Consider the following 24,368-nt stretch of genomic DNA (forward strand, 5'->3'; position numbering starts at 1 on the left):
GGCATCTTCTGTCAACGGCTTATTTCCGTCCCGCAACACCGATTGACTCATCTGCCTCAGCTAGCAAGCTTGCTCGACCACTCAGCCATTTCTTGTACTTGTAGGAGTGCTCTATCATCCAGCGAAGAGACTAGCTTGCAATCGATTTGAAGGCGTATTCACGGAGTTACCGATCTGAGGTTCGGAATTGCTTGCCCGTTTCATATCAGAAAATATTAATGAGATAACACCGTCCTTGAGGCTTGTAAAAAGCCTTTCATGGCAACCGAAAAACATTATATAGCTACAGTCGACACGAGGGCGTACGCCGTATTCGCTCGTTGCTCGTTAACTCTTTATATGAGCTAAAAGATAACACTGTCCTCGAGGCTCGTAAGTACCTTCTTTCGTGAAGGGAAGAGAATGGCCCACGCTCAACGTGAGGGGGTATTCGTTGATTTGCTACACTTGAATGAGGTCTATTTTCCCTCGTTTCGTGTCAACTGGCAAAGGTGTAAATGAGATAACACAGTCTTCGAGGCCCTCCACGAAGTCACGATGGGCATGATTTAATGTCCCAGTCGTCAACCAGTGAGATAGCGCCCACCTTCGATCGTCACGCGGTGCGATCTGCATATGGAGTCAGCGCTAAGCACCTCATCGAAGAAATGTTACGTGTCCTTTCTTCAAGTTTCGACTTCTTTCATTTCCCCCGCCAACCTCGTTGACGCCCTGTATACAAACATTGTTCGCGATAACCATGACCCTGACCTGGTGACATCTTACGTACCCGAGCTGCTAAAGTTGACTCCTGACCGTTAGTTGCGGCATCCATGACTCGCAAAAGTGCTAGTGGGCTGTGAACCTGATAGATGTCACAAAAGGGCTGTGAACTGCAAAGGAAAGCGGCTTGGCTGACAAGGGGACGCCGATACCGACAGGGGATAATAGACCAATTATAGGACAGATAAGGCTTCACGCCATCAAGGTATGTGGCACCAGGTGCCCTTGTGCGCCCCTCCATTGAATGATTGACATCCCGTCCACCACAACACTTTGACATGCATTAGGTTGGGTAAGCAATCGTCTATTTCGGACGTATGCTCAATCCATGTTGGGAATAATGTTACCTCAAACAATGAACGCAACAGGGCAAAGTGCTTAAAAACCGAAGCTCCCTGCCTTGAGTCCATCGTCAAGGGAAGCAGTAGCCTGTAAGGTCCAGGATTATAATAGTACTGCGACCTAGACGGGGACCTAGAATCCCGTGGCCCACAGTCTAGAAACGCGAAGGCCCGCTCCTAACAACCCGATGGGCACTTGATCAATTCATACGACAAACTCAGATCAGATTGACCTGACCAGATCAGCAACGTGTGTAATGTGCATGCAGAACTTCGTGCGTCTGCCGCATCCTCCATAACGTATCACAAGAATAGATAATTGCCGAATATCCGCCAACCCCTCGAGATTACAAATCGGTGCAAGTGCGCTACGGACCTTACCGCTGGCCAGAGTCAGGACTCAGGACTCACAAAAGTTCTATCCTTCCAGTGACTCATCGGATAGACACGCCACTGAGGGGTATCCCTAGACTCCATTTGAGTACGAAGGAGGTCATCTCAGCTCGTTACGGCACAATATCACAAAATCCCTGAAAAATTCGAAAGGAGATAGAACGTTGTCCAAGTAAATTATCGGGTAATTATTCAAACAAAAATTGATTTTCAATATATATACTTACTGAATACCATCGTCGGGTAGAACAGTGCTGGAGAGGGCTTGTGGTCCTTGCATTCACCGTTTTGCCATTGGTTTGCTGTTATCTTGCACACAAGGATCACATGAAAGATGGGGGAGATTTTTGGTTATTGGAGATAAGTCTGTGTAACCCAAGTATAACCTAATATATAGAGTGATCGGAGACTCAAATCTGGTAGTGCTGGATTCAGTAACCGATGGTTCCTTTCATACATTATAATTCGACTCAGTTGACCGCCTATAAAACTCTCTTATCCTCAAACCAACCAGTCCTTCCCCAACTTTCCTTAAGTTCCTTTATCTTCTTTCTAGATTCCTCCTCCCCCCAAGATACAAAGAACATAATGAAGTTCGCGTCTGTCCTTGCTCTCGCCGTGACTGCTGCTGTCGTAAGCGCGGAGACTAATGCCGACAGAATGGCGCGCGGTCTACCCCCATTGGCGCCCGCTCGTCGAGGTACACCCGTTGCACGTAAGTATGCTATCTTATTCGGTTTGACGCGTTCTGACTCTTTCCTAAGGTGCCAAGCGCACCGCTCCCTCAGGTGGGAGCGGCCAGTGCAACACTGGCACTATCCAGTGTTGCGACTCTGTTACGAATTCTGGCCATGGCAGTTCCCTCGATGAGTTGTTGTCGCTCTTGAAAATTGACACCCCTGTCGATACCCCTTGTGGTGTCAGCTGCTCCCCCATCAGCGCTATCGGGGGTAGTAGCGGCGCTAACTGGTAAATTTTTGCAATACACGTTTCATTGTGCTAGAATTAACATTTTTTTAACCACTAGCAACCAAGAACCCGTTTGCTGCGAGAACAACTCTTACAATGGCCTCGTGAACATCGGTTGCTCGCCCAGTGCGTTTGTTCCCTATCACTCTTGTATCCATACGCTCATACCCGCGACAATCAGTCAACATCTGGTGAAAAAATCACCTCATTCAGTATTTGGTTCAATGCCTGTACACGTTCCGCTCTTTTTTTCCCGTTTGATACACATAAAAGTCGCCTATTCTACCTTGTCCGCGGCTTTGGACTTTTCACCTTCACCAGGCATAGCCTTCGTTATTGTTTTGTTGCGTTTTTGTTCCCTCATGCAGTGATCGTTTATGGCTATACTTTTCCTGTAATGAGCTGGTACATTGGCTAGTTTCAAACGTCAACTGGTGTGGTAAAGGACACTACAAATATTATTTCTTCCGCTATTTTGCTGATTGACGGCGATCGTGATCCACGATCATGACAGGTGCCAGTTGAAATGTCGGGAGAAATTGCCAGTCGATCATACTAAATTGCGAAGCGTTGTAACAGTATCACGGTGTGCCCAGATCCTGGGTGTCGCGGATCCAAACAGTACTTGATGGCACGACACTCACTAGCATTCTTTCATGCTCGAACTTGTGTACATGCGGGTTAGCGCGAGAATCACCGAGTCATACCCAGGGCGGTACACCATATTTTAACCCGTCAAGTTAGCTGCTCATTTTATATTTATTATTTAGATACGACGATGATTGACAACGAAAAGAGGACTGAAAGACTCACTTGATGGTTGAGTGGGACGTAATACTGTTGATGGAGTGGTACATGTGCAGTATAGTGCTACCAACAATATTTAAATGTCATAAATGGTGGGATCACCCAATACATCAAGCAATATGCTAAGGTGGCCTCAGGCCCTGAGCTGTAGCCAATGGAAGGATACTGAATTTACGTAGTAACAGGTGCGCATGTTTATGAGAATAATAATCATGACAACGTAGTCCATATTGAGAACAGGAACCCTGTGTATCTATAGCCACTGACATGCACTGACAGCGTGTCATTGCTGCGAGGAGGTCAGCACCATCAAACCGCGTGTTTCAATTCTGAGAATCCTCGGTTAGTGGCATGCAGGATACGGGTCGCCAAACTTGAAATAAGGACGCCTCGGGCATGCCATCCCGAGCGGTCGCATGAAGTGACAATAGCCCCACTCAATTTGCAGTTTATTTCTTCAATGTAAGAACTCCTACGAAGCTGTCAAAACGCTTTCTAGGCCGGAGTTTGAAACAGAAAACATGCCGAGTCCGTGCCGCTGCCCTTAACGTTCGAGTCTCGTCTCTATTGTACCGGCAAACAAAGTTCCTTTCATGCACGCTTGGCTTTGAAGTTTTCGCTATTAGTCAGCTTGCATCTGCTGAGGACACCTTGCAATTGTTGCACCGACGGAGATGGTATTACTGGTGTTGTATAATTAAATTGGCATTTTTCGTGGTGATTGATTAGGAAGCCGCTCGTCGGTAATGTTGTAGCTTTACGTGTTTTCAGCAGGAAATGACCAGTTTGGTACGTACGTAGGACAGCTGTGCATTAGACTGAGGCCAACGTCATCGAAGGGGACCGGCGGCTGTTCGGCACTATATGAGCTCCGCGACGCCCGTTTATGTAATGAACTGCGAAAACAAACTCAGGTACTCAATTAATTTCACGTCAGCTTATTTTGCTATCAAAACACATATGTAACAAATAAACTGTAATACTATCCGGGCATTCCAGTCTGCCCGTTGCACTGGCCGCTACTGGCTGTCGGGCTACCATGACCGCATCTAACAGCCCATCATTGCAATCTACCAGTGATTGTTGTTAGATGTCGTGCTCACTATGTATCACCAAAACAACCGTGTCGGACAGATTAGCCCGCATCAGATCGACGACCAATGCAAAAAATTGCTGCTCTAATTACATAAGCAGTCTCCCGTTATATGCAAACCGTGATGAGGCCCATCCTTGGCTTCCCTTCGACGCTGAGCGCGAACGTTGAACCCCATTATGGTGTACAACCATATCAACACCAAAATGTTTACGTGCCTTTGTGTCCTCTAAGCAGCGTGACAAGAGTGATGAAGATCGCGCATTTTCTTAATATCTAGCGAGACCGGCTAAAGTCAGTGCAGGAGAGCACTGGAAAACCATCAATGTTTTACAACATGGTGAGCTAGAGATCATGGATAGTGTTATATATTCACCGGATTAATTACAGATTTATAATGTATCTCTTGACCATGCAAACGCCGATGCCATCAACTGCATGATGGACTCTAGTGCTGTCCGTTTTGCATCAGTCTTGCATCAGAGTTGTACAGCCCATACGTGCTCCTCTGTATCCTGCTCAGCAATGGGATGAGGCGATAGGAACACAGATAGAACATACACGCTACCGTGCATGGTGCACGCATGTTACTTATGCGGCTCTTCGTATATAGTCCAATTCTCCCATTCGCACACAGTCTACCTCAATGCTTCAATTTGACATAAGTTTAGGTCACAGGGAATCCCGCTCTTTCGAAGCCGAACCGAGGCCGCTCGATGAAATTATACAAAGGAGAAACGCATTGTTTGTGAGGATGTGATATGGGATCAAATAAATCTGAAAGTGACAGTAGGAATGCGCCTTTCTTTTATGTGCCGAGCATTGTTCTTCTTGGCAATGTAGTAAAAGTTTATCCACCTGAAATCTCATTTCGAACAGAATGACGTCTGCAATGCCAGCAGATTGCCACCTAAGGTCAGCCCCATGAAGCGAAGTCTATTGGCAATCTTGCGTGGAGTGAGATATCACCTTGTAAAGCAAGGCCAGCATTTGCCAGCTCACAAGTGCTGATCAACTGCTTAGAGCAGGACCTGAACCCCCTTGATTGAAATTGTTACCACAGGCTAGATTGGTTGAACTTCGAGACAATCGATTGTGTGTCATAGATAAAATCTTATTGGTTGCAAAAATTCTGGGGGTAGCTGCTTTGATGCAGGCTTGCCACCCTGAACGCGCCCATGACGCGTTCTGACGTGGAATTTTCAGCCCCGTCAAGCTTGTTCGCAACCAAAGATGATTCTTTGCACTTACAGTATACAGTCACAGTGGGCCCACGGCTACATTCCATACTGCTCTTCCCGTCGACATGTGGCTTTATACAAATTATGAGGCGCTAAAGACATGTTTAATCAGATTCAGTGTATTGCAATAGGTTTTCTGATATAAGACATGCATCAGAATCAACAACTCAACCAAAGCTTAAGACCATGCAATCCGATTAGTATACTGGAATGATTGACGCGGCACTCTAGTACTGACGACAGCATGGGTGAGGCCTTATCCTTGCTGTGAGTCCATGCACGACAAGCATCTCATTGAGGATAAGATTCCAGTGGTTTGAGCAATGAACGTTGCATGTCATAGAAAGGAGTGTTTTCTAGTGGTGTCGCGTCATTTTCACCTGGCCTAACAACCCTACATGATGTAAAGCCCGCCGCACATCCATAGTAACATCCTACCGCGGGCTGAATACATCATGTGGATGTTTGTGAATACGAAATATGTCCAGGTCATTGTGAGGCGCGAGGCGCTTGAACAGGGACTGAATCGCCAGTGTCGCAGAATATGTATTGCCTAGAGGTCCGATATTGATGTATGCTGGCCGCAGAGGGTGGCATACCGCTCACTGGGACTACACCCAGCCGTCTTCGTTCGCCGTGCACGGGAGGCCTTTAATGGCCTGGCACGCCAACCCGATGAGGTGATTCATCTCGTACGTTGCAGCAATGGGTTCTTCCCGATTTTGTGATAGCATTGGCGTAATTTTACAACCTGATTGATGACTCGGTGCCACGTGGAAATATGCTGCAAAGGCTGGTTACCGGGACTGTAGACGGAGGAAGACCATTGTTCGTTCTATACTATGGGGGAGCATTAGACAACGTTGCCAAGGCCGTGAAGATGTTGCGCAAGAAGATTCTGGAAAGTATCGTATCAATCCACATATGCGGCTAAGTTTGAAACCTATTTGCAATGCCAAATTGAGTTGAAACGCGCTTATGTCAATACTAGAAACTACACTGGCAAATAATAATGGATGTCATATGCGTACAAAGAACTGCCCACTCAAAAAATTCAAAACTTCCCAAATATTTTATCTGCTTTCTTGTCAGTATTAATAAATGCGAGCGATCGGATAACTAACAAATTTATCCTGCGCCACCTGAATTGATGGGGAAAGTGCGGGACAACTGTTCTGTTTGTTTGTTGAGCATGTCCGACATCTCTACAATCGTCTGATGGATTTCGCGGATGTCCTTCCCGGCTTGCCTCAAGCGCCACAACGCCTCCATTGTGGGAGCCGAGGCATCTTCCATCTCTTTGAAATCATCCCTCGCCTTTTGCACTGCTTTTAGTGCGTTCACCATGCTTTCATTTGCTTGGTTCAACGAAACATGCTGGAACACACTAATCAGGAATGAGGCCTGGGAACGATCTGAAGAGATAAGTTTACAGGTGGTGGTGCGCATGATGGTGCGCGTTTTGCAGGATCTTCCTTGCGCAGCAGCATACATCCTACGAGGGTTGACCAAACAAGAAGTGTGCAGATGGTCATGATGATATCGATGATGATGTTTCGCCCCATCGTTGGGTGGTACGTTGTAGCATCGATGGCACAGGTCAAAATTGACCTCAAAGGGGAGATAAGAATCCATAGATGGCCAAGGGAGTAGGCGAGCGCGTGATAAAGCATGCAGAGCGTCACGAGCATGATTGATACTACGCAGTACTGCAAGGGTACAAGATCAATCTCGTCAAGTTGAAATTCCAACGTTTGCGCATGTTATAAATACATCTTGAATGCTATATCAATTGCGGAAGGCGCAACCGCGAATGGTGTTGGAATTTGGCAGTAAGGAGAAACAAAAGACAATACTTATCTATTAATCAAATTCCAGTGAGACCGGAACCTTAAATTGGAACTATATAGTAGCATTCGGATATCTCCGGATGGCTTGCCTCGCCTAAATCTATTCAGCAAAGTCAATCCTCACCGCGCCGCCCAACGTCAAGATGCCCAAAGGTTGGAATGCATATCGTTTATAAGAGTCCAAGGCTGACCGTTCATACTAGTTTACAAGCCCGGAAAAGTGCTTTCATCATACGCGATGTCACTCTGGTTCTAACCTTGTTGTCTAGGTCGCCATCGTCCTACAGGGCCGTCAGGCAGGCAAGAAGGTTGTCGTTATTAAACAACTCGATGAGGGAACCAAGGAGCGACCATACCCCCACGCCATCGTTGCCGGCATCGAACGCTACCCGCGAAAAGTTACGCGGACTATGGGTGCCAAGAAATTGCAGCGGAGAAGCCGCGTTAAGCCTTTCATTAAGGTAAGTACACATGGACCGCGACATGGAGATGCGAACTGACATGTGTCATATGTCTTAGGTGATTAACTACTCGCATCTATTCCCCACGCGTTACGCTTTGGAGTTGGAGAGCTTGAAGAACTCAGTATCAGCTGACCACTTCAAGGAGCCATCACAACGGGAGGATGCACGGAAGAACATCAAAAAGTTGTTCGAGGAGCGCTACCAGACCGGAAAGAACAAGTGGTTCTTCCAGGCCCTTCGCGTATGTCTATTCGTGATGCCTGCTGCGTTTAGAGCTGACTGTCTGCGATATAGTTCTGATCGCTTCTTTTTATATCTGTGGTGCTTGGGAGACGACTTAGCAAAACTACATGTACACCACATGTCCCTACATGACGCATGCTTTTTATGCACCATTGCATGATATTTCTACGTGGACGTGATGCTTGCCTGTATATCGGTGTGATTACTGTAACTCGCAGGCGCAAGTCATGCAAGTCGCTATTTATTTAACCAGGCGGTCCGCCCGCCTAGCAGCTTTTGTATCATAGATGCATTTCAGGATTTGTGAACAGATCGTTGTCCGTCATCAACTCAGTGTAGCAATATGACATCAGTCATCCGAGAGTCTTAAGTTCCCTTGTACAAAGTTACGAAATCACCCTAGCTCAATTGACGATTGAACGTTGAGTCAAACGGATCTCAAGTTAGTACTTTGTGTGCTCCTGCCACTTTTATTGCACTTGTCTCAGCATCTTGATTCTCCTTCATAAGACAAGCGACTGTTTTCCTTCTGATACCTACGGGTATTCTATATTAATTCTCAGTCTTCATCTTTGTTTCAAACCGTGTACCATTGTTTCGCTCTGCCAAGGTCAGGATCGTGGGTTTGATCGAGTTGCATCTTGTATCAGGAGCAAGGTGAGTCCGCATCGGCTCCGATCTCTCAATACTCAGGCTCGAACTACTTCCTGCTTTATAGCTCATAAAAAGGTTGCAAAAATGTCACTTTTTGGTGGTACCACAACGCAACCCCCAACAAATATCTTCGGTACCACGAACTCCCAGCAACAGCCTGGGCAGACAACGAGTACCACAAGCACCCAGCAGCCGTCGGGGCAGACACTCGGTGCCCAAACCCCAAGCATCTTCGGCAATACAAACACCCAACAGCAGCCTGGACAGGCAACGGGCGGCAGCATCTTCGGTAATACCTCCACACAGCCATCTACGTCCGGTACAACTTTCTTCGGAACGCCTAGTACGGCGACGAGCACCACTGCAGGTGCGGGTGGCGGGAGCTTGTTTGGGAATACCACAACGTTACAACAGCCTGCAGGGACTGGTTTGTCTGGGAATACCAGCACTCAGCAACAACAGCAACCTGCAGCTGGTTCATCTGGGAATACCAACAATCAGCAACAACAGCAGCCTGCAGCTGGTGGTTTGTTTGGTAATACTACAGCCAGTACAACCCAGCAGCCTACTACGGGTGGTCTGTTTGGGAGTACGAACTTGAACACGCAGGCACAGACGCAGACGCAACCTACAGGAACAAGTCTGTTCGGGAACACGTTGACTCAACCTGCTGGGAACTTGTTTGGGACCGCAGGTACCCAGCAGCAGCAGCAACCACAGCCACAGCAAGGCGGGAGTCTCTTCGGAAGTACCACTACCCAGCAGCAGCAACCACAGAGTGGTGGTCTCTTTGGAGGTACTACGACCCAACAGCTCGCTACCGGTACTGGCGGGCTGTTTGGAACGTCGACTACTCAGCCAAGCACCGGCGGGAGTCTTTTTGGTGGTACCAGTTCCCAAGCGCCGACATCAGGAGGGAGTACTCAGCAGCAACAGCAACCTGCAACCGGTAGTCTATTTGGTAACACAACAACTACACAACAGCCCGCCACGGGTAATGTCTTTGGGAGTACGACCACTCAGACACAACCTGCAGGAACAAGTCTGTTTGGTAATGCGACAACTCAACCTCAACCTGCTGGGAACTTGTTTGGGAATGCGGGTGCCCAACAACAGCAGCAGGCTGGGGGTCTCTTTGGAGGCACCGCGGCCCAGCAGCAGCAGCAACCACAGAGTGCTAGTCTCTTCGGAAGTACCACGACCCCGCAGCCTGCTACCGGTACTGGTGGGCTGTTTGGAACATCAACAACCCAGCCAAGCACCGGCGGGAGTCTTTTTGGTGGTACCAGTACGCAAGCACCAACATCGGGAGGGCTTTTTGGTAGCACGACAGCCCAAGCTCCAGCTACTGGAGGAGGTCTCTTTGGCAGTACGACAACGATCTCAAACCCGTTGTTTGGGAATAAAAATCCAGCGAGTATTTTTGGTACTGCGCCGCCCCCCTCCTCGACCACTCCAACTCTATTTGGTCAATCCCAATCCGCGCAACCTATTGTTGCCCCCTCGCTATTTGGCCAGTCCCAGCAGCAGAAACCAGCTGGCTCCCTGTTTGGCTCAGTGAATCAGCCTGCGCCGAATACAACCACTGGAGGGCTTTTTGGCAATACGCTAGGTCTTCCACTACCCAATTCACTTCTCGCATCGCGAAGCACTGCACCTGCACAACAACAGGATCCTCAGTCACAATATGCGGCGCTTGAGCAGAGAATCCAAGCAATTGTACAGGCCTGGGATCCTTCTTCGCCAGCATGTCGCTTTCAGGTCGGTCGCATGCAGTTTATAGTTTACCGTGAACTTATCTATCGGATAGCATTATTTCTATAATCTCGTTCCACCGTCTCACGTGAGCGCTTTCGGCAGGCCTGCAAATGCCACGAACGAGGCGCTTTGGCAACGCGCGGTGCACGATAACCCTGACCCTAGTTGGTGAGCTCAATGACTCGTCTACCACTCACTGTGCTCATGTTATCTCTTCAGTATGGTACCTGTTCTTGCAGTTGGCTTTGACGATCTGCGTCAGCGCGTGGACGGACAAATGAGGCAAGCCACGGATCAGCAGAAAACTTTGATGGTTTGTAGCTATTTCTTACATTGTAGAAAACTTCCTTACTCAGGCGTGTTTCAGGAGCTAAAAAAGCGACTGGAATCGTTGTCCGCGAGACATAACGATAGTAACGCATCACGTTTGCAGCGCGCAAAGTCGATCCAATCACAAACTCAGCACCGCCTATTGTGCCTGATCCAGCACATGCATCTAATGCTACCTACTGTCCGGTCTACGGCGATACGTCCCGAAGAAGAGGCTCTACGTCTAGCGCTCGAGGAGATCGAAGAAGAAATAAGAAGACCAGGTGGGATGAGTAAGATGCGAGGAAAGCTGAATGAGCTGTGGGCACTCGTAGGGGCTATCAACGCTGCCCGCGAGAGAGGCAGAAGAGTGGGGCTTGACGGTACATCTGAATGGACGGTCGTCGATGAGGAGGGCCTCAAGCAGATCGCTCAGGTAGGGGTTTCATTTGTGAACTCAGGACTTCGACTCTGACATGCTCATTGCAGATCTTGTCCAATCAGCAAGCCGGTTTACAGCATTTGACGAAGGTGTTGCAACGCGATCTGAGGGATCTGGAAGTGATATATGGAAGAGAGAGCTAATCGGAAACTCCGTAATTCGCTCGAGCACGCTGCTTTGTTATTGTGATCATGAGCTCCACATTATTTTTGTAATTGAATACATAGAATTGTAGGTAGACAACAATCGATCATGAGCGTGCGAGTCGGCCACCTGGGTCTGTTTTGTACATAAGGAGCCTTTGATTCCGATCCGTATTACTGTCAGTTCGTGAACAAATGTTCCTCCTCCTGTAGCGCTCAGGATCCTTCATTCTACTACCATAATCCCTCTCTGCGCTCAGTAGTACATTCAAAAATGCGTTATCGCACCCTCGAGATTCGATGGCATGATTCCAAGCCCATATCCACTTGCGACTTTCAACCTGTTCCGTTCAAAAAAGCGCGTCCAACGCAGGAGAAGAATTTTGCTGCGCAGTCCTATAGGCTGGCCACGGGAGGCGAGGACAACCACGTCAGAGTGAGTGAGCCTTCAATGGTACATCCAGTGCGCTGACCAACCGGGCTCGAAAAGATATGGATGGTGCATCCGAACATCCTCCCGTTGTCTCTTGCAGAGGGTGCAGGTGATGCTGCACCACGCCCTGCCCGGGTCGAATATCTTGCAACGCTTAGCAGACACTCGGCTGCTGTGAACGTTGTTCGATTCTCCCCTAACGGTACGCGTTTTGCGCACGCGCCTTGTCAGCCTTGACCACTTTATTAACGCGACTTTAGGGGAGTTCATCGCCTCCGCTGGAGACGGTATGAATCTTAAATATTTGGCTGATCCTATTTGACGCGAGTTCATTGAAAGACGGCATGATTATCATTTGGGCACCTTCAAGCACGCCGCAGACCGCCACGTATGGCAGTGATCTGACTGCGGACGAATTGCAATACGAAAAGGAGTACTGGAAGCCGCGTACGACGTTCAGGTAAGATAACTTTCATGCGCAGTTTCAGATCGAGGTAAAATGAAATATGGGACAGGTGCACGACGATGCAGGTGTATGACCTGGCGTGGAGTCCAACTGGGGAATACATTTTAGCCGGCAGTACGGACAACTGTGCCAGGGTGTTCTCCCCTAGTGATGGTGGGTTTTGCGTTATTATTGTGGGGAATACAAGCTCATTGGATTAGGTAAATGCGTATGTGAAATCGCTGAACACAACCACTATGTCCAAGGCGTAGCATGGGATCCGCTCAACGAATACATCGCCACACAGAGCAGTGACCGTTCGATGCACGTGTATCGGATCTCGACCAAGCAGGGCACGTTCGAAGCCCATGCTGTGGGCAAGAACACACGAATGTCTTACACCCACAATCACAGCCGCACCCCTAGCTCGCACAGCCGTTCCAGGTCCTACAGACATGAGTCTGCTGCTAGTGACGTAGAGTCTACTGTCAGCGACCAGCACAAAGATGATGTTCTTTTCTCTGGCAACTACGCTCCTCCGACGCCGACCGCGTCAGTAGTCAGCACACCATCCACATCGATGTTCCCTCCTCCGCCGGTTGAGAGACCTTCTTCGAGACGGTCTTCATTCAGTGGATCTAATGCCCCCGGCTCTCCTGGGCAATATGCACGATATGGGAGATCTCCTTCTCCTATGCCACCCCTTCCCGCGATCCGCGCGCTTCCTTCGCCCGCATGGTCGACTATTAAACTCTATGGAGATGAAAGTTTCTCGAACTTCTTCCGCCGCTTAACGTTCAGCCCAGATGGAGGTCTCTTGCTAACCCCTGCAGGGCAATTTGAGGATCCCAGCATCATTACTAACAAGCCCAAGGCCGAAGAAACTCCCACTCGTGGACGTAAATCCAAACTCGCGATTACCACGAGCGAAACCAACCCTTCATCGGCATCGTCAGTGTTCATCTACTCAAGGGCGAACTTTGCCCGTCCTCCTATAGCTCAGTTACCAGGGCATAAGAAAGCAAGCGTGGCTGTCAAGTTTTCCCCTGTGCTTTATGAATTGAGGCAAGATGTTATTGGCGCAGAGGGGTATAACGAACCTAAGACAGGAACTCTGGAAAAGGGCAGGGACGGGTCGATTTCTGTTGATATTGCTGGACCTTCTGCCACACCTGCAACTCACAAGGACATATTTGCACATTCTCTAAAGGTGGAAAAGAATTTACTCCTTCATGTCGAAGCGCCTACGCCTCATGTTGTGGCTCCCGAATTAGTTATGCCTTCATCATCGCTGAAACCTTCTACGCCATCGCCATCAAAGCCCTCTACCCCGGCGATCGCTCCACCCAATACTGGCTCCGTGTTTGCGCTGCCTTATCGCATGCTTTACGCTGTTCTGACCATGGATGCCGTTGCCATCTATGATACCCAACAATCTGGACCTGTTTGCATGCTCACAAAGCTGCACTATGATGAATTTACGGATGCGTCGTGGTATGTGATGGCTGTTTCCGGCTGCTGGTATCTATATTGAGCTATTTAATAGGTCTTCTGACGGACAGTGCCTTATCCTCTCATCGCGAGATGGATACTGTACGATCGTGATCTTTGATGAAATTTTACCTGCGCATCACACTCAACAATATGCATTACAACTTCAGTCCATCGCGCAACACAACTTCGTGCCCCTCACCTACACGATGACGCCCTCGTCTTCCTCAGTCCCATTAGCTGCTATTACGACGCCTACTGTTCCTGCGAAGAGGACCGAGCCGCCACCCACGCCTGCTACTAGTATTGATGACAATGCCCCTGCAGGCAAGAGTGCACCAGAAGTCACACCTGCGAAGTTGGCACAGCCCCCAAGGAAAAAACGCCGTCTAGTGTTGACGAAGGTTGGGGATATCGATTCATGAAGGATGGTTTGCGTCCCTCGATGTTGCGTCATGTTTCAATGAGTCCATGATACATTATGATTTTTTTTAGTTATTTCTTGTCTTTCTTGTTCACCATGTCCACCTCACTTGGAATGTTCACCTCATGCTTCTACAATCAGACCATATATTGAGGGTTCGATGTGCGTGATGATGATGAATGTAGCGATGAACATAGCAAACAGCTTCCTGATAATACAACAACGGCTCATTGCGCAGTTGCCTTTCTCCTGCCAACCTGGGCCTGGAAACCACTCTTGATGGCGTTAACGGACCGACGTGAGCCGCAGGACTCGCAGGACATGAAGAAAATACGGTTCTCCTTTGTGAGGAGCGTATCAGGTGATTTACATGTTTTGCATGTCACATACTCGACTTTGACAATATTAGCGCTAAGCATGAAAAGCGTAGATTTAAGCTTACCGATATAACGACGCAAAACATTCTCGACTTGTTTAGGTTGGAAACGACCTTTGATAACCAAACGTCCTGAACCATCCACTGAACCAGTGGTACCCATTTCAGCAAAGAGGAATTGAATGACATGCTCTGGCTGTCTGTGCATCCTCTTGCAGATATCTGCAACGTTCGCGAAGATCGATTTGCGGACACCTTCACGGAGAATTTGTGGAGGTGCGATCGTGTATCGTTTACCGGTGGAAGTGAGTAATGATGGATTTGCGGCATGAAGGGAGGCGTAAAATCGTGTTAGGAGCTGATGATGTAGGTTAATATGGGTCAGGAAAAGGTATCACCGCAAGTGCACATGCCTCTGGGTAAGTGTAATCTCGGTCGCTCCCAAGCCATGGTTCCGTGCCAGAGTCAATGCCTGCGGGTGCTTCATTGCGTGCAAATGGGTCATCCCCAAGATCTGCTTCATCTAGTTCATTAAGATGCTCTCCATCGTCGGCTTCAGCCTCTTCAGCTTCATCTTTTGCCTTTGCCTCATTAAGCTCCTTCTCGAAGTCCTCCATTGCTTTTTTCTTTGTTGACTTCTTTTTCTTCTTGATGTCGGAGAAGTCGAGATCCTCCGTAGCGGCAGGTACAGCAGCTGCAGCCGATGCTCCTGAGCCATCTTCGCCCTGATAACATACGCATGTAAAATCGCAAAACATAAGCTTAACATGATATACCCACAAGGTCCATAGGGATGTCCTTTTTCTTCTTTTTCTTCTTGAGACCATCTGGAAACATGGCCTTGAAATCGTCATCTTCCTTCGCTTCATCAACAGCATCAACACTATCTGGTGCCCCATTAAGACTTCGCTTCATCTGCTCATGGGCGGTGGCAGGACCGAGATCAACAACATCTCCGTTGGTAGTTGTGTTCTCGATAGTGGTTGGTGCAGGCGTAGTAGGGTCTGCATCAGGACCTAACGGGTCCTCAGTGAAAGCCACAGCTTTCTTCTTGCGCTTCTTGAGCGAAGGATCGAACAATGGCTGTTCTGCTGCCATGATGGTTGACGCGTAAGATGGACTTGCTCGCTGATGAGTATGTTAAGCAAGATTAGATGACTCCATCGATGCCGAGATTCGGCAACACGATTCGAGCTCAGATCGGATATCGCCGGAAGTCGGTGAAGTGTCTTGGCTGCTCGGAATTCGGTCGTGCACCAGGTTTGACCACTTTTCAATGTTAGCAAGGCGTTCACTTGCCCGCATCGCGACCCAGCCCTCTCCGTTGGGAGCTGCTCCCAAAAATGCCCGCAACATGGCTACGTTGCGCGAAATCGAGCTACGGTTGAAGTCGGTCAAGAATATCGAGAAAATTACCAAGGTGCGCCGATGTCTTGTTTTCGTATTATTTTTGGGCGTTGACCGCGGATACTTCTTGTGATGTGCAGTCTATGAAGATGATTGCTTCCACTAAGCTTGCAAAGGCGCAGCGTGCCATGCAGAGCGGCAAGCAGTATGGTCTTGCTAACTCCGGTGCGTCCCGTAGACTATATATCCGCTTCCCTATTCTTAAAACAGCCCAGAGATATTCCAGCATGCTCCTTCGGAAACTCCTGCAAAGCGCAAGCTTTTCATTGTTGTCTCCTCCGACAAAGGTCTCTGCGGTGGTATCCATTCTTCCGTGACCAAGGCCACCCGTCGTGCCATTGCTAACACTGAGAAGCCCGTCGAATCCGACTCTCCCATCATGGTCATCGGTGACAAGTCCAAAGTGCAACTGTCGCGTGTACTTGGCAAGAACTTGGCCATGTCCTTCAATCAAATTGGTCGTGACATCCCCACCTTCGCTGACGCTGCTGGCGTTGCAGACTTGATTGTGAAGAGCGACGCCAAGTACGACGGCATTTCTATCGTTTACAACAAATTTATCTCTGCTGTCTCTTATGAGCCTGATATCGTTGAAGTTGTGGGCGAGAATGCATTGAAGGAGTCTGGTACGATAACATGTAGTCAAGTCTTGGTTTTGCGACTCATGCACTTCTAGCTGGATTCCGGGCATACGAAATGGAGGATGACGTTACGAAGGACCTCGCTGAGTTCTCGCTTGCAAACGCCATCTATGCTGCTCTTGTCGAGGCCCATGCATGCGAGCAGAGTGCCCGGTACGTTCATAAGGCAAACTTTTACATTCTATCACTCAACATTTTTGGGTACAGTCGCAATGCCATGGACAATGCATCAAAGAATGCAAAAGACATGATTGACCGACTGACGATGCAATATAACCGTGGTCGTCAAGCCGCCATTACCAACGAGTTGGTCGACATTATTACCGGTATGCTGAATTTCGTCCTTAATACCACGCATTTACTTACGATGAATGTACAGGTGCCAGTGCACTGTAAGCAGGTGCCGTGGTTATTTTATACATACCAAGTCATTACCCCTGTCTACATCGATAGTGAGACAAGCTTGGATTTTTCTGCTCTGACGCTGCGTGTACTTGGTCAATGTAAGATGCACAACAAATACAAGGAGGGCAAAAGTATTGTGACGAATGGGTTTGTTCCTAAACATATGAATTCCTGGGTCTTGAGACAGGAATTTGAGCCACATCTCGGCTTGGTGCCTACTCTGTTGTCGCCATATATCTGAGGCAAATAATGTCTATCTTCAGGTAACCTGTGAGTACACATTCGGGTATTCGCCAACAAGTTTGAGATTTAGTGCATTGCCAGGTGTTACCGGAGATAACGCCTAAGACATGAAAACATGATCGCGCTATATTCACAATGGAATGGGTACAGTCAAGAGAAAATACAACAGTGTCAACGACGACCCTGTATCGTAAAACACAATAGATCGTAAGAATCATTTAATGTTTTGACTTATCTATCCTGTCTGGATACAACTATTCGTTCGGCATTAGCACCAAACTCTTGAAACGTGACCGATCTAGCTCACCTTCCGGGGTTGAACAAACCCAGCGGATCCAAGGTCTTCTTCACGGATCGCATTAACTCCACCGTTCCCTCACCGAGTTCTTTGTACAGATATTCTCGCTTCCCAATCCCAACACCGTGTTCGCCAGTGCCTGTAGACGTAAGACCATCACTCTCGCGCATATAGCAGTGAAGACGTACAAGTGCCTTCAAGGTTTATCGCACGCTCCACCATCCTATGCACAGCTTCGCGAACACCTTCGAGCTCCTTGTCATTACGGAAAAGAAGCAGGGTGTGGAAATTGCCTGGGTGATATGTTTGATGAAAAATATGATACGGTGCGAAGCGTGTGGGTACTGACCGTCACCGACATGACCTATAACTATTGATACAAGGCCTGATTGTTGCAAGTCTTTCTTGGTTTCATACACAAGCTGCGGTAGTTTCGAAACTGGCACGCTGCAGTCGGAAAGTATAAGACACGCCCGGACCTGTAGTAGTTTGGTCTTACCAAACATCAGTGCTCCATCCCCGACTCCCTTCCAGGAGGGCCAAACCAGAAAAAAGAGCATTTTTCCTGTCTTCCCATAGGTCACGCGCTTCCTGCTCAGAGCGCGCCAATTCAAACCCAGTGCCGCCGTACTTCTGCACAATTTCCTTTACGATCTTAGCGGTCTCTGCGATGGAAGCAGAGGTTGGACCTTGGAATTTGAAGAACAGGGAGTCCTGTTCAGGGTATTTGCGCTGAGATGCACCAAACAAATTTATAGAACGCATGAACTCAGAGTCGCAGAGTTCAACGCATTCTAGATCCTGGGGGTGAGCGTGTTGCTTGATGGGGAAGGGATAACCTACGGATGCCAACGCCGCGGTTCATCACGTCAGTGACGGCCTCCGTTGCGCGCTTCACATCAGGGAAGTGTACGACGGCGACCGATGTTGGGAGGACAGGAGCTAAGCGGATAGTGACTAAAAGAAGTGTCAACAGCGATCGTCAAGAGCAAAATACGTGATATCACCTTCCGTGATGATACCAAGAGTGCCCTCGGCACCGATGAACAACTTCGTAGTATCGAACCCAGCTGCAGATTTCCGAGCACGTTGGCGAGTTTTGATGACTTCCCCAGAAGGAAGAACAACCGTCTATGGGGATACCCAATTAACCAACTCAATATAATGTTGTCAAGGGAATCAATGCATACCGCATTCAAGAACCATTCGCCTTTCGCAGTACCATACCGAACGGCATTCGCTGCCAAGGTCAACACGTCAATAATCGTACCGCCGATTTATGACTACCGATACGTACTGCCTGAGCAACCAGTGCTCATCATGCCACCGATAGTTGCGCCCGGGCCGGGATCCAACTAAGTAAAAACTGTCAGGTAACAATACAGCGCCAATGTCCAAACGTACGGGAAAGAATAATGGTATGCCTTCCAAGGATGTAAGTAACGCAATAAAATTTACGTTGCAGTCTCACCTTTCTTCTGCAAAGTCTCATTAATTTCCATCCATCCGACACCGGGCTGACAAACGAGGTCGGAGTCCGCCTCTGTTTTGGATGATTCAGTACTGTTCAAAGAAAAGTGCATGACACACTGACCATGAATTTCGATAATCTTATTCATGCCGGACATATCAACACAAATGCCACCGACAGGGGTCTGGAGGGCCACCGTCATCAGCATGAATAGCTTTGGAGATAAATAAACTTACGCTACGATAGCTCCCCTCTAAGCAGGTACCACCAGAGAAAGGGGTGATGGGCATACGGTACTTGACGGCAGTCTTGACAATTTTGACTACATCTTCTGTGTTCCTTGGGTATACGATGACAGTATGCGGTACACCTGGAAGACTAACATGAGCGGGGGAAAGTGAAGCTAGACTGAATGGAAGCCCTCACTTGGGTGGTAATCATTCTCCGAATATCCGTGAATACGAAGGTCTTCTGGATCAGTTGAGACAACATCGTCTGAATTAAACAAAGCCCGAAGTTCCTTGATGGCCTGTTCAAAATCCTTTGGAGTGCCATACTTTGGTTCTGTCTCCTCCAGAGCCTCGGAATTTAGAGAAGGCTTCCCAAACGCGCTGAGGGAATATCCGATAAGCCCGCTAGCGATAGAGCCAATGATAATTGGGGACCAGGAACGTGGACTCTTAAAGGGCACGCTCGAGCTCTGTCGACGAGACAAGGTCAGTGCATGCTGTTTGATGAATCTGGAACGAGCCAAGTTCGTCCACGGGATGGTGGACGGCCGCAACCGCTGGAAGCAGCTGGTTGGGAACATTTGAAAGTAAGTATATACAGTGGTGGCCTATGAGCTACAAAGATCGTTAGATCTTTAAAAGTCGTGAAGAACAACGTTGGAAGGGTGGAAAAAATCAGAACTGCTTTGACTAGCACATAAGACGGGGATTAGACAACTATTATTAGGCAATTCGGTGGGTTGCATCTTTGATTGCCTGGGAAGAGCAGGCGCCTGATTAGCACGCTGATATCAATCATGCCTCGCTAAGAGAACAAGGCTAAGGTGGTCTGCATTCGGGAAGACGTAAATCTCCCCAGTTACAAAAATAGACTTACATAGCAGTACGCTCAATACCCTTCGGTAGTGTGGATAATGTCTGGATAGTTGAAAATCAGAAGTGTGAAAGTAGTAGTTGCGTCCTCCGACACTCAATGGAATAACGAACGGCGACGGCGTTGGGCCGGAGACTAACCACAGACAAGTCGAGCGACATAGCCGTAACCCTTCTCTTAAGGAATACTTAAGTAGTCTAGAGTGACCATGAGTCTCTAGTTGTCGCCAAAAGTTTGGCAATACAAGCTATTTAATCTCCGACAGAGGCTCAGCCGTTCCAATTGAGGGTATGAACATTCGAGCAGAGTTGTTTATTGTCCGCGTAAATTCAGTCGGTTGAGTAGGAGCATGAGACACAAAACTTACGCCGTGACTCCGCTCGTGATGATGTATCATGTTAAGCCCTTCACCTTCGACTCGATTTCCAAGTTCCATTATCTCCTCGTGATCATAGACTAATGAACCTGGGAGTCAATGAAGGTAGTTCTTATACTGACGGCTTTCTTGTCGTGAGACACGGGGATATGGCGGTGAGGACAGTGACTAGCTTAGCGCGTGTCCTAGGACACGGTGGCCGTGCAACCCCGGGGTTCGGGATAGCACGCGTTCATTGTGTGTGTCGACGAGCAGAGGCTGATGGACGGGGAGGAAGCTGGCGGGAACGTTAGCGTCGATGATGACACGTAGTACTAGTACAAGGCGTGAGGCACTAACCCTAACTCTAACCCTGAAAATACGGAAAGCTAGACAGAACCAGCAGATTGAACCCACAATCGATCGAATATACTGCCTGCGAGGCACATGCCGTAAGCATGCCTTGTAAGACAGTCAACTCGCTCGCTTGACAGTCCTAGCCAATTTCACGGCATCTGTACTGGCAATGTGCTCGCCTCGCCGCCACTTATCGTGCCTAACCTGGCAGTCACTCCTGCTTATTCTGACTACAACAGAGACTTCTACCTGTAGTAGATACTCAACGGATACATTTTTCGCCATCGCTTTGGACTGCAAACCTCACCCATATTGGACCGTCAACCTTTCACACGAGGAAGGACTGATCCCGCGACAAATTACTTGCGTGTGATGTTCAACTCAACCAACCACACTGCGCCGATGAGAAAGCAGAAACATGACTCACTGTAGCTCCCGCAGATTACCAACGGACCTGGCCTCAGATTTCGGAGTTGACCTAGTTTGTTCCAGATATTCTATCGTATTATTTACTTTCTGGGTTCCGCTCCTTTCCTCCGCTCCAAGGTCATTGCCCAAGCTCAAGTAGTAGTAAAACTTGTTAAGAAGTAAGCACTCTGCATTGCGCAACGAACTACTCATGTGTCAGGATGGTGTCATCAACCACACTGCGCCAATGAGGAAGCAGAAACGCAGCTCACTGTAGCTCATCCGGTCTCAGGGCCCCGGCTCACATACCCATCCGAAGTCAGACTACCACGCCGCTGAGTCAATAAATCCTGGATGAAACTTCTTATACTCACATATACGTCAATTTCTCCCAGGTAGCATCCACCCAAACAGCAATCTGCATCTGAGTTGCAAAAGCTGCCATATGTTAGGCATCCACCGTCCTGAGCACTGACAGCCATAGACACCGTCAAAGCAGCAACAACGGCGAGGACGACTCGGAAGGTGAGACGCATTATTTGTTAGATGCGATATGGGATCTCGGAAATAAATCTGAAAGGGAATAGTAGGAAGACAGCTTGCTTTAATGTGTTCTGTGTAGACGATGACGGGTCATAAACAGATGTCATTTGCAATGCCAACAGATTGCCAGCAGGCCTCAAACTTGACTCGCACAGTCCCTGGTAATTTATGACAGGCAGAATAACCATAGGACGCGACGGTGACGCGCAATTTCATCACTGAAAGTCATCGACCATTTTATACGCATTATAGCTGAGCACTGTAGCTCATCCGATCTCAAGGCTGTGACTCGCATAGGGTGGGCGTTACCCGGATACTCACCCAGGTTGGGACGAATGGTAAGGCAAACATCCAAATTCAACTACATTTTGAGACGCCATTTTGCACAACTTATTGTATTTTCCTCATCCACTTTCCAGACATTCTTTTGCACCAATCTGTTCCTAAAACCTCTCTGGATAGATTGACGGTCTCAAATGTTCTCAAAACCAAGATTTGAGAGACTTTTTTCCACTTTTTTCTATTTGTTGTATTTCATCCCCAAATACGTTTCTGACACTAGGAAATATTTGCCCTGTAGATTTGGCCGCATCACGCGACCCGCACGAGGTACAGGTTGGAGGGCTCGCCAAAGTTAGGTATCCACGGGTAGTTACCACAAATAGTCGGCCGAGCCAAACTTACTACTTGTTGACCGAACTCCCACCCGACATTAAAATCAAAGCCAAGTTGCGGAGGTATAAACTGGCACACATCTCACCCAGCTGGCAGCAGTACTGTATCATGATGCTCACCTTATAAACCATGTTTCAGATCAATACTTGTCGTTGTCAGAGCCTATCAAAAGTATATATTACTTCTGAGTCTTCGATGTTTAAAGCTCGATGTGCAGTCCGACTCGGATGTATAAAATCTATCTTCTCACCTATCTTTCCATACTCCTTAATCGGATTCGTCTCAATGGCGAGGAAGTGTTTTATTTTACTATTGGTACATCCTCGGCACCCGGGTCACCAGCTACACACCCACTCCATCGTAAACGAACAGCGTCTCCGATTCCTATTCTACAGTCCCAAAAAGAAGCGACGAACCAAAGTGAAAAAATCTCTCGATATTTGGGACAAGGGCGACAATGACATCATTGGTATTCCATTGTGTAGTCTTAATGGTGTAGATCCATGAGCTCGTTGTCATTTCAGTGGCATCGAAAGCACGCTAGAGTTCAGCAATCTGTGCTCGCTATGATACGTTGCTCGATCGTGGATATTGTGTACTACGGTACTGCCCATGTCCCCACAAGTTATGTCTACAATTTCGCACAATGATAATTTGTCACCCGCGGGTGACCCACTCGTGATACTCTGACCCGTACGGGTGCGGGTAGGCATTCCAAGTTCCATCTACTCGCGGACTGGGTACGGGTGCCACCCGGGCCCACCTATGTCACACAATAGGGATAGGCTCACAAACCGATACGTAGGTAGACTGCCACGCCAGTGAGTCAATAAATCCTGGATGAAACTACTCATACTCACACCGACAACTTGTTCTTTCGCGCATTTATAGGTAGGGCAGCAATCCGTACTTGAGTTGCAAAAGTCGCCAGCTGATTGGCATCCACTGACAGTCATAGACACTGTCAAAGCGGCAACAACGGCAAGGGCGACTCGGAAAATGAGACGCATTATTTGTGAGATGTGATATGGGATCTCGGAGATAAATCTGAAGGGTGATAGTAGGGAGACAGCTTGCTTTTATGCATTCCATGTGCGGACCCACACCACCTAAAATCCACCTTCCAACTAGTGCAGGGGGCAGAACTACTTGGATGTAGTTCTGCCGGTTACTATGACCGGCAAAACTGGCAAAACTCTAAGCGCACAGCTAGGCTATGTGTATCATGTGTACGACATTCCTAACGATGATATCAATGTTGCCCCGTCCCATCCGTCACCCTCGCATTTTCAACTCTTCGAGAGATGCAAATTTAGCAGTGGTGTTGTCAGGTGAGATACTCTCTGGACCAGCAAGATCATCTAAGGCTCAATTGAGAGCGCAGGTGCCCACGTGAAGGGTGCTTCGAGATCCTGTGCAGTCTCGACAGCAATGCCAACCTCTTCACGAGTGTGCATGTGAGTATGTCGACCGTTGGCGGGTGGACTTCCTAGCCTCCGCGGCTTTTACACCGCTGTGGTGTTGAAGCCCAAGGTTTGAACGAAAATTTCCGACTGTTTTCAAATGTGTTAAATGAGGGAATGCCCTACAATTGATCAAGAAGATTGTTACAGCAAAGAACTTGAGTGGATGGATTTCGGATCCTCACGACCCTGGACTTGAGCACCTGATGTTCGATGAGTTATCAGTGTCGCCGCAATGTTCTCATTCCAGGCATTCAAAATTATCTTTGATCAGTGATGCGAGGGGGCGCCCTCCAGCATGCACCACCTTACTTCAGGGACATCGATCTTCACGCTCTCTTGGATTCAACTGTGTTGTCA

The 24,368-nt window shown here is 48.2% G+C and overlaps 8 protein-coding genes across 8 annotated transcripts; 5 read left to right on the forward strand and 3 right to left on the reverse strand.

The window, feature by feature from the left end:
* The first annotated feature begins 1,924 nt into the window (after positions 1–1,924).
* BJ212DRAFT_1344724 (fungal hydrophobin-domain-containing protein) lies at positions 1,925–3,301 on the forward strand. Its single transcript, XM_041335272.1, has 3 exons — positions 1,925–2,211; positions 2,261–2,465; positions 2,524–3,301. The coding sequence occupies exons 1-3, from the start codon at positions 1,938–1,940 to the stop codon at positions 2,834–2,836; spliced, it is 792 nt and encodes a 263-aa protein (XP_041194886.1). The 5' UTR covers positions 1,925–1,937; the 3' UTR covers positions 2,837–3,301.
* Positions 3,302–6,734: 3,433 nt separating this feature from the next.
* Positions 6,735–7,453, reverse strand: BJ212DRAFT_1586790 (uncharacterized protein; the record flags this gene model as incomplete). Its single annotated transcript, XM_041342393.1, has 2 exons — positions 7,040–7,453; positions 6,735–7,010 (listed from the first exon to the last, which is right to left on the reverse strand). Exons 1-2 carry the CDS (start codon positions 7,295–7,297, stop codon positions 6,735–6,737), a joined length of 534 nt encoding a protein of 177 aa, XP_041194887.1. The 5' UTR covers positions 7,298–7,453.
* Positions 7,454–7,558: 105 nt separating this feature from the next.
* On the forward strand, positions 7,559–8,525 carry BJ212DRAFT_1344738 (60s ribosomal protein l27). The gene is made up of 5 exons (XM_041335273.1): positions 7,559–7,609; positions 7,660–7,676; positions 7,726–7,917; positions 7,976–8,161; positions 8,215–8,525. Exons 1-5 carry the CDS (start codon positions 7,600–7,602, stop codon positions 8,218–8,220), a joined length of 411 nt encoding a protein of 136 aa, XP_041194888.1. The 5' UTR covers positions 7,559–7,599; the 3' UTR covers positions 8,221–8,525.
* On the forward strand, positions 8,499–11,598 carry BJ212DRAFT_1344739 (nucleoporin complex subunit 54-domain-containing protein). Its single transcript, XM_041335274.1, has 6 exons — positions 8,499–8,820; positions 8,882–10,578; positions 10,628–10,743; positions 10,795–10,888; positions 10,943–11,320; positions 11,374–11,598. The coding sequence occupies exons 2-6, from the start codon at positions 8,902–8,904 to the stop codon at positions 11,467–11,469; spliced, it is 2,361 nt and encodes a 786-aa protein (XP_041194889.1). The 5' UTR covers positions 8,499–8,820; positions 8,882–8,901; the 3' UTR covers positions 11,470–11,598.
* A 145-nt stretch (positions 11,599–11,743) lies between these two features.
* BJ212DRAFT_1268352 (WD40-repeat-containing domain protein) lies at positions 11,744–14,263 on the forward strand (the record flags this gene model as incomplete). Its single annotated transcript, XM_041330725.1, has 7 exons — positions 11,744–11,905; positions 11,960–12,104; positions 12,163–12,189; positions 12,242–12,362; positions 12,418–12,521; positions 12,569–13,841; positions 13,894–14,263. The coding sequence occupies 7 exons, from the start codon at positions 11,744–11,746 to the stop codon at positions 14,261–14,263; spliced, it is 2,202 nt and encodes a 733-aa protein (XP_041194890.1).
* A 226-nt stretch (positions 14,264–14,489) lies between these two features.
* BJ212DRAFT_1268051 (eukaryotic translation initiation factor 2 beta) lies at positions 14,490–15,736 on the reverse strand (the record flags this gene model as incomplete). Its single annotated transcript, XM_041330699.1, has 4 exons — positions 14,490–14,656; positions 14,705–14,996; positions 15,037–15,363; positions 15,419–15,736. The coding sequence occupies 4 exons, from the start codon at positions 15,734–15,736 to the stop codon at positions 14,490–14,492; spliced, it is 1,104 nt and encodes a 367-aa protein (XP_041194891.1).
* Positions 15,737–15,847: 111 nt separating this feature from the next.
* Positions 15,848–17,194, forward strand: BJ212DRAFT_77935 (ATPase, F1 complex, gamma subunit domain-containing protein). The gene is made up of 6 exons (XM_041344058.1): positions 15,848–16,058; positions 16,126–16,210; positions 16,261–16,671; positions 16,722–16,839; positions 16,894–17,012; positions 17,066–17,194. Exons 1-6 carry the CDS (start codon positions 15,915–15,917, stop codon positions 17,080–17,082), a joined length of 894 nt encoding a protein of 297 aa, XP_041194892.1. The 5' UTR covers positions 15,848–15,914; the 3' UTR covers positions 17,083–17,194.
* A 443-nt stretch (positions 17,195–17,637) lies between these two features.
* BJ212DRAFT_1268445 (FAD-linked oxidase-like protein) lies at positions 17,638–19,914 on the reverse strand (the record flags this gene model as incomplete). The annotated part of the gene is made up of 13 exons (XM_041330730.1): positions 17,638–17,771; positions 17,821–17,925; positions 17,982–18,079; positions 18,132–18,426; positions 18,476–18,589; positions 18,640–18,763; positions 18,823–18,872; positions 18,930–18,987; positions 19,037–19,056; positions 19,104–19,175; positions 19,227–19,287; positions 19,340–19,473; positions 19,530–19,914. The coding sequence occupies 13 exons, from the start codon at positions 19,912–19,914 to the stop codon at positions 17,638–17,640; spliced, it is 1,650 nt and encodes a 549-aa protein (XP_041194893.1).
* Between the last annotated feature and the right edge of the window lie 4,454 nt (positions 19,915–24,368).

Source organism: Suillus subaureus (genome assembly GCF_016647635.1).
Source record: "Suillus subaureus strain MN1 chromosome Unknown BJ212scaffold_10, whole genome shotgun sequence".
In the NCBI taxonomy this organism is placed as follows: Eukaryota; Fungi; Basidiomycota; class Agaricomycetes; order Boletales; family Suillaceae; genus Suillus; species Suillus subaureus.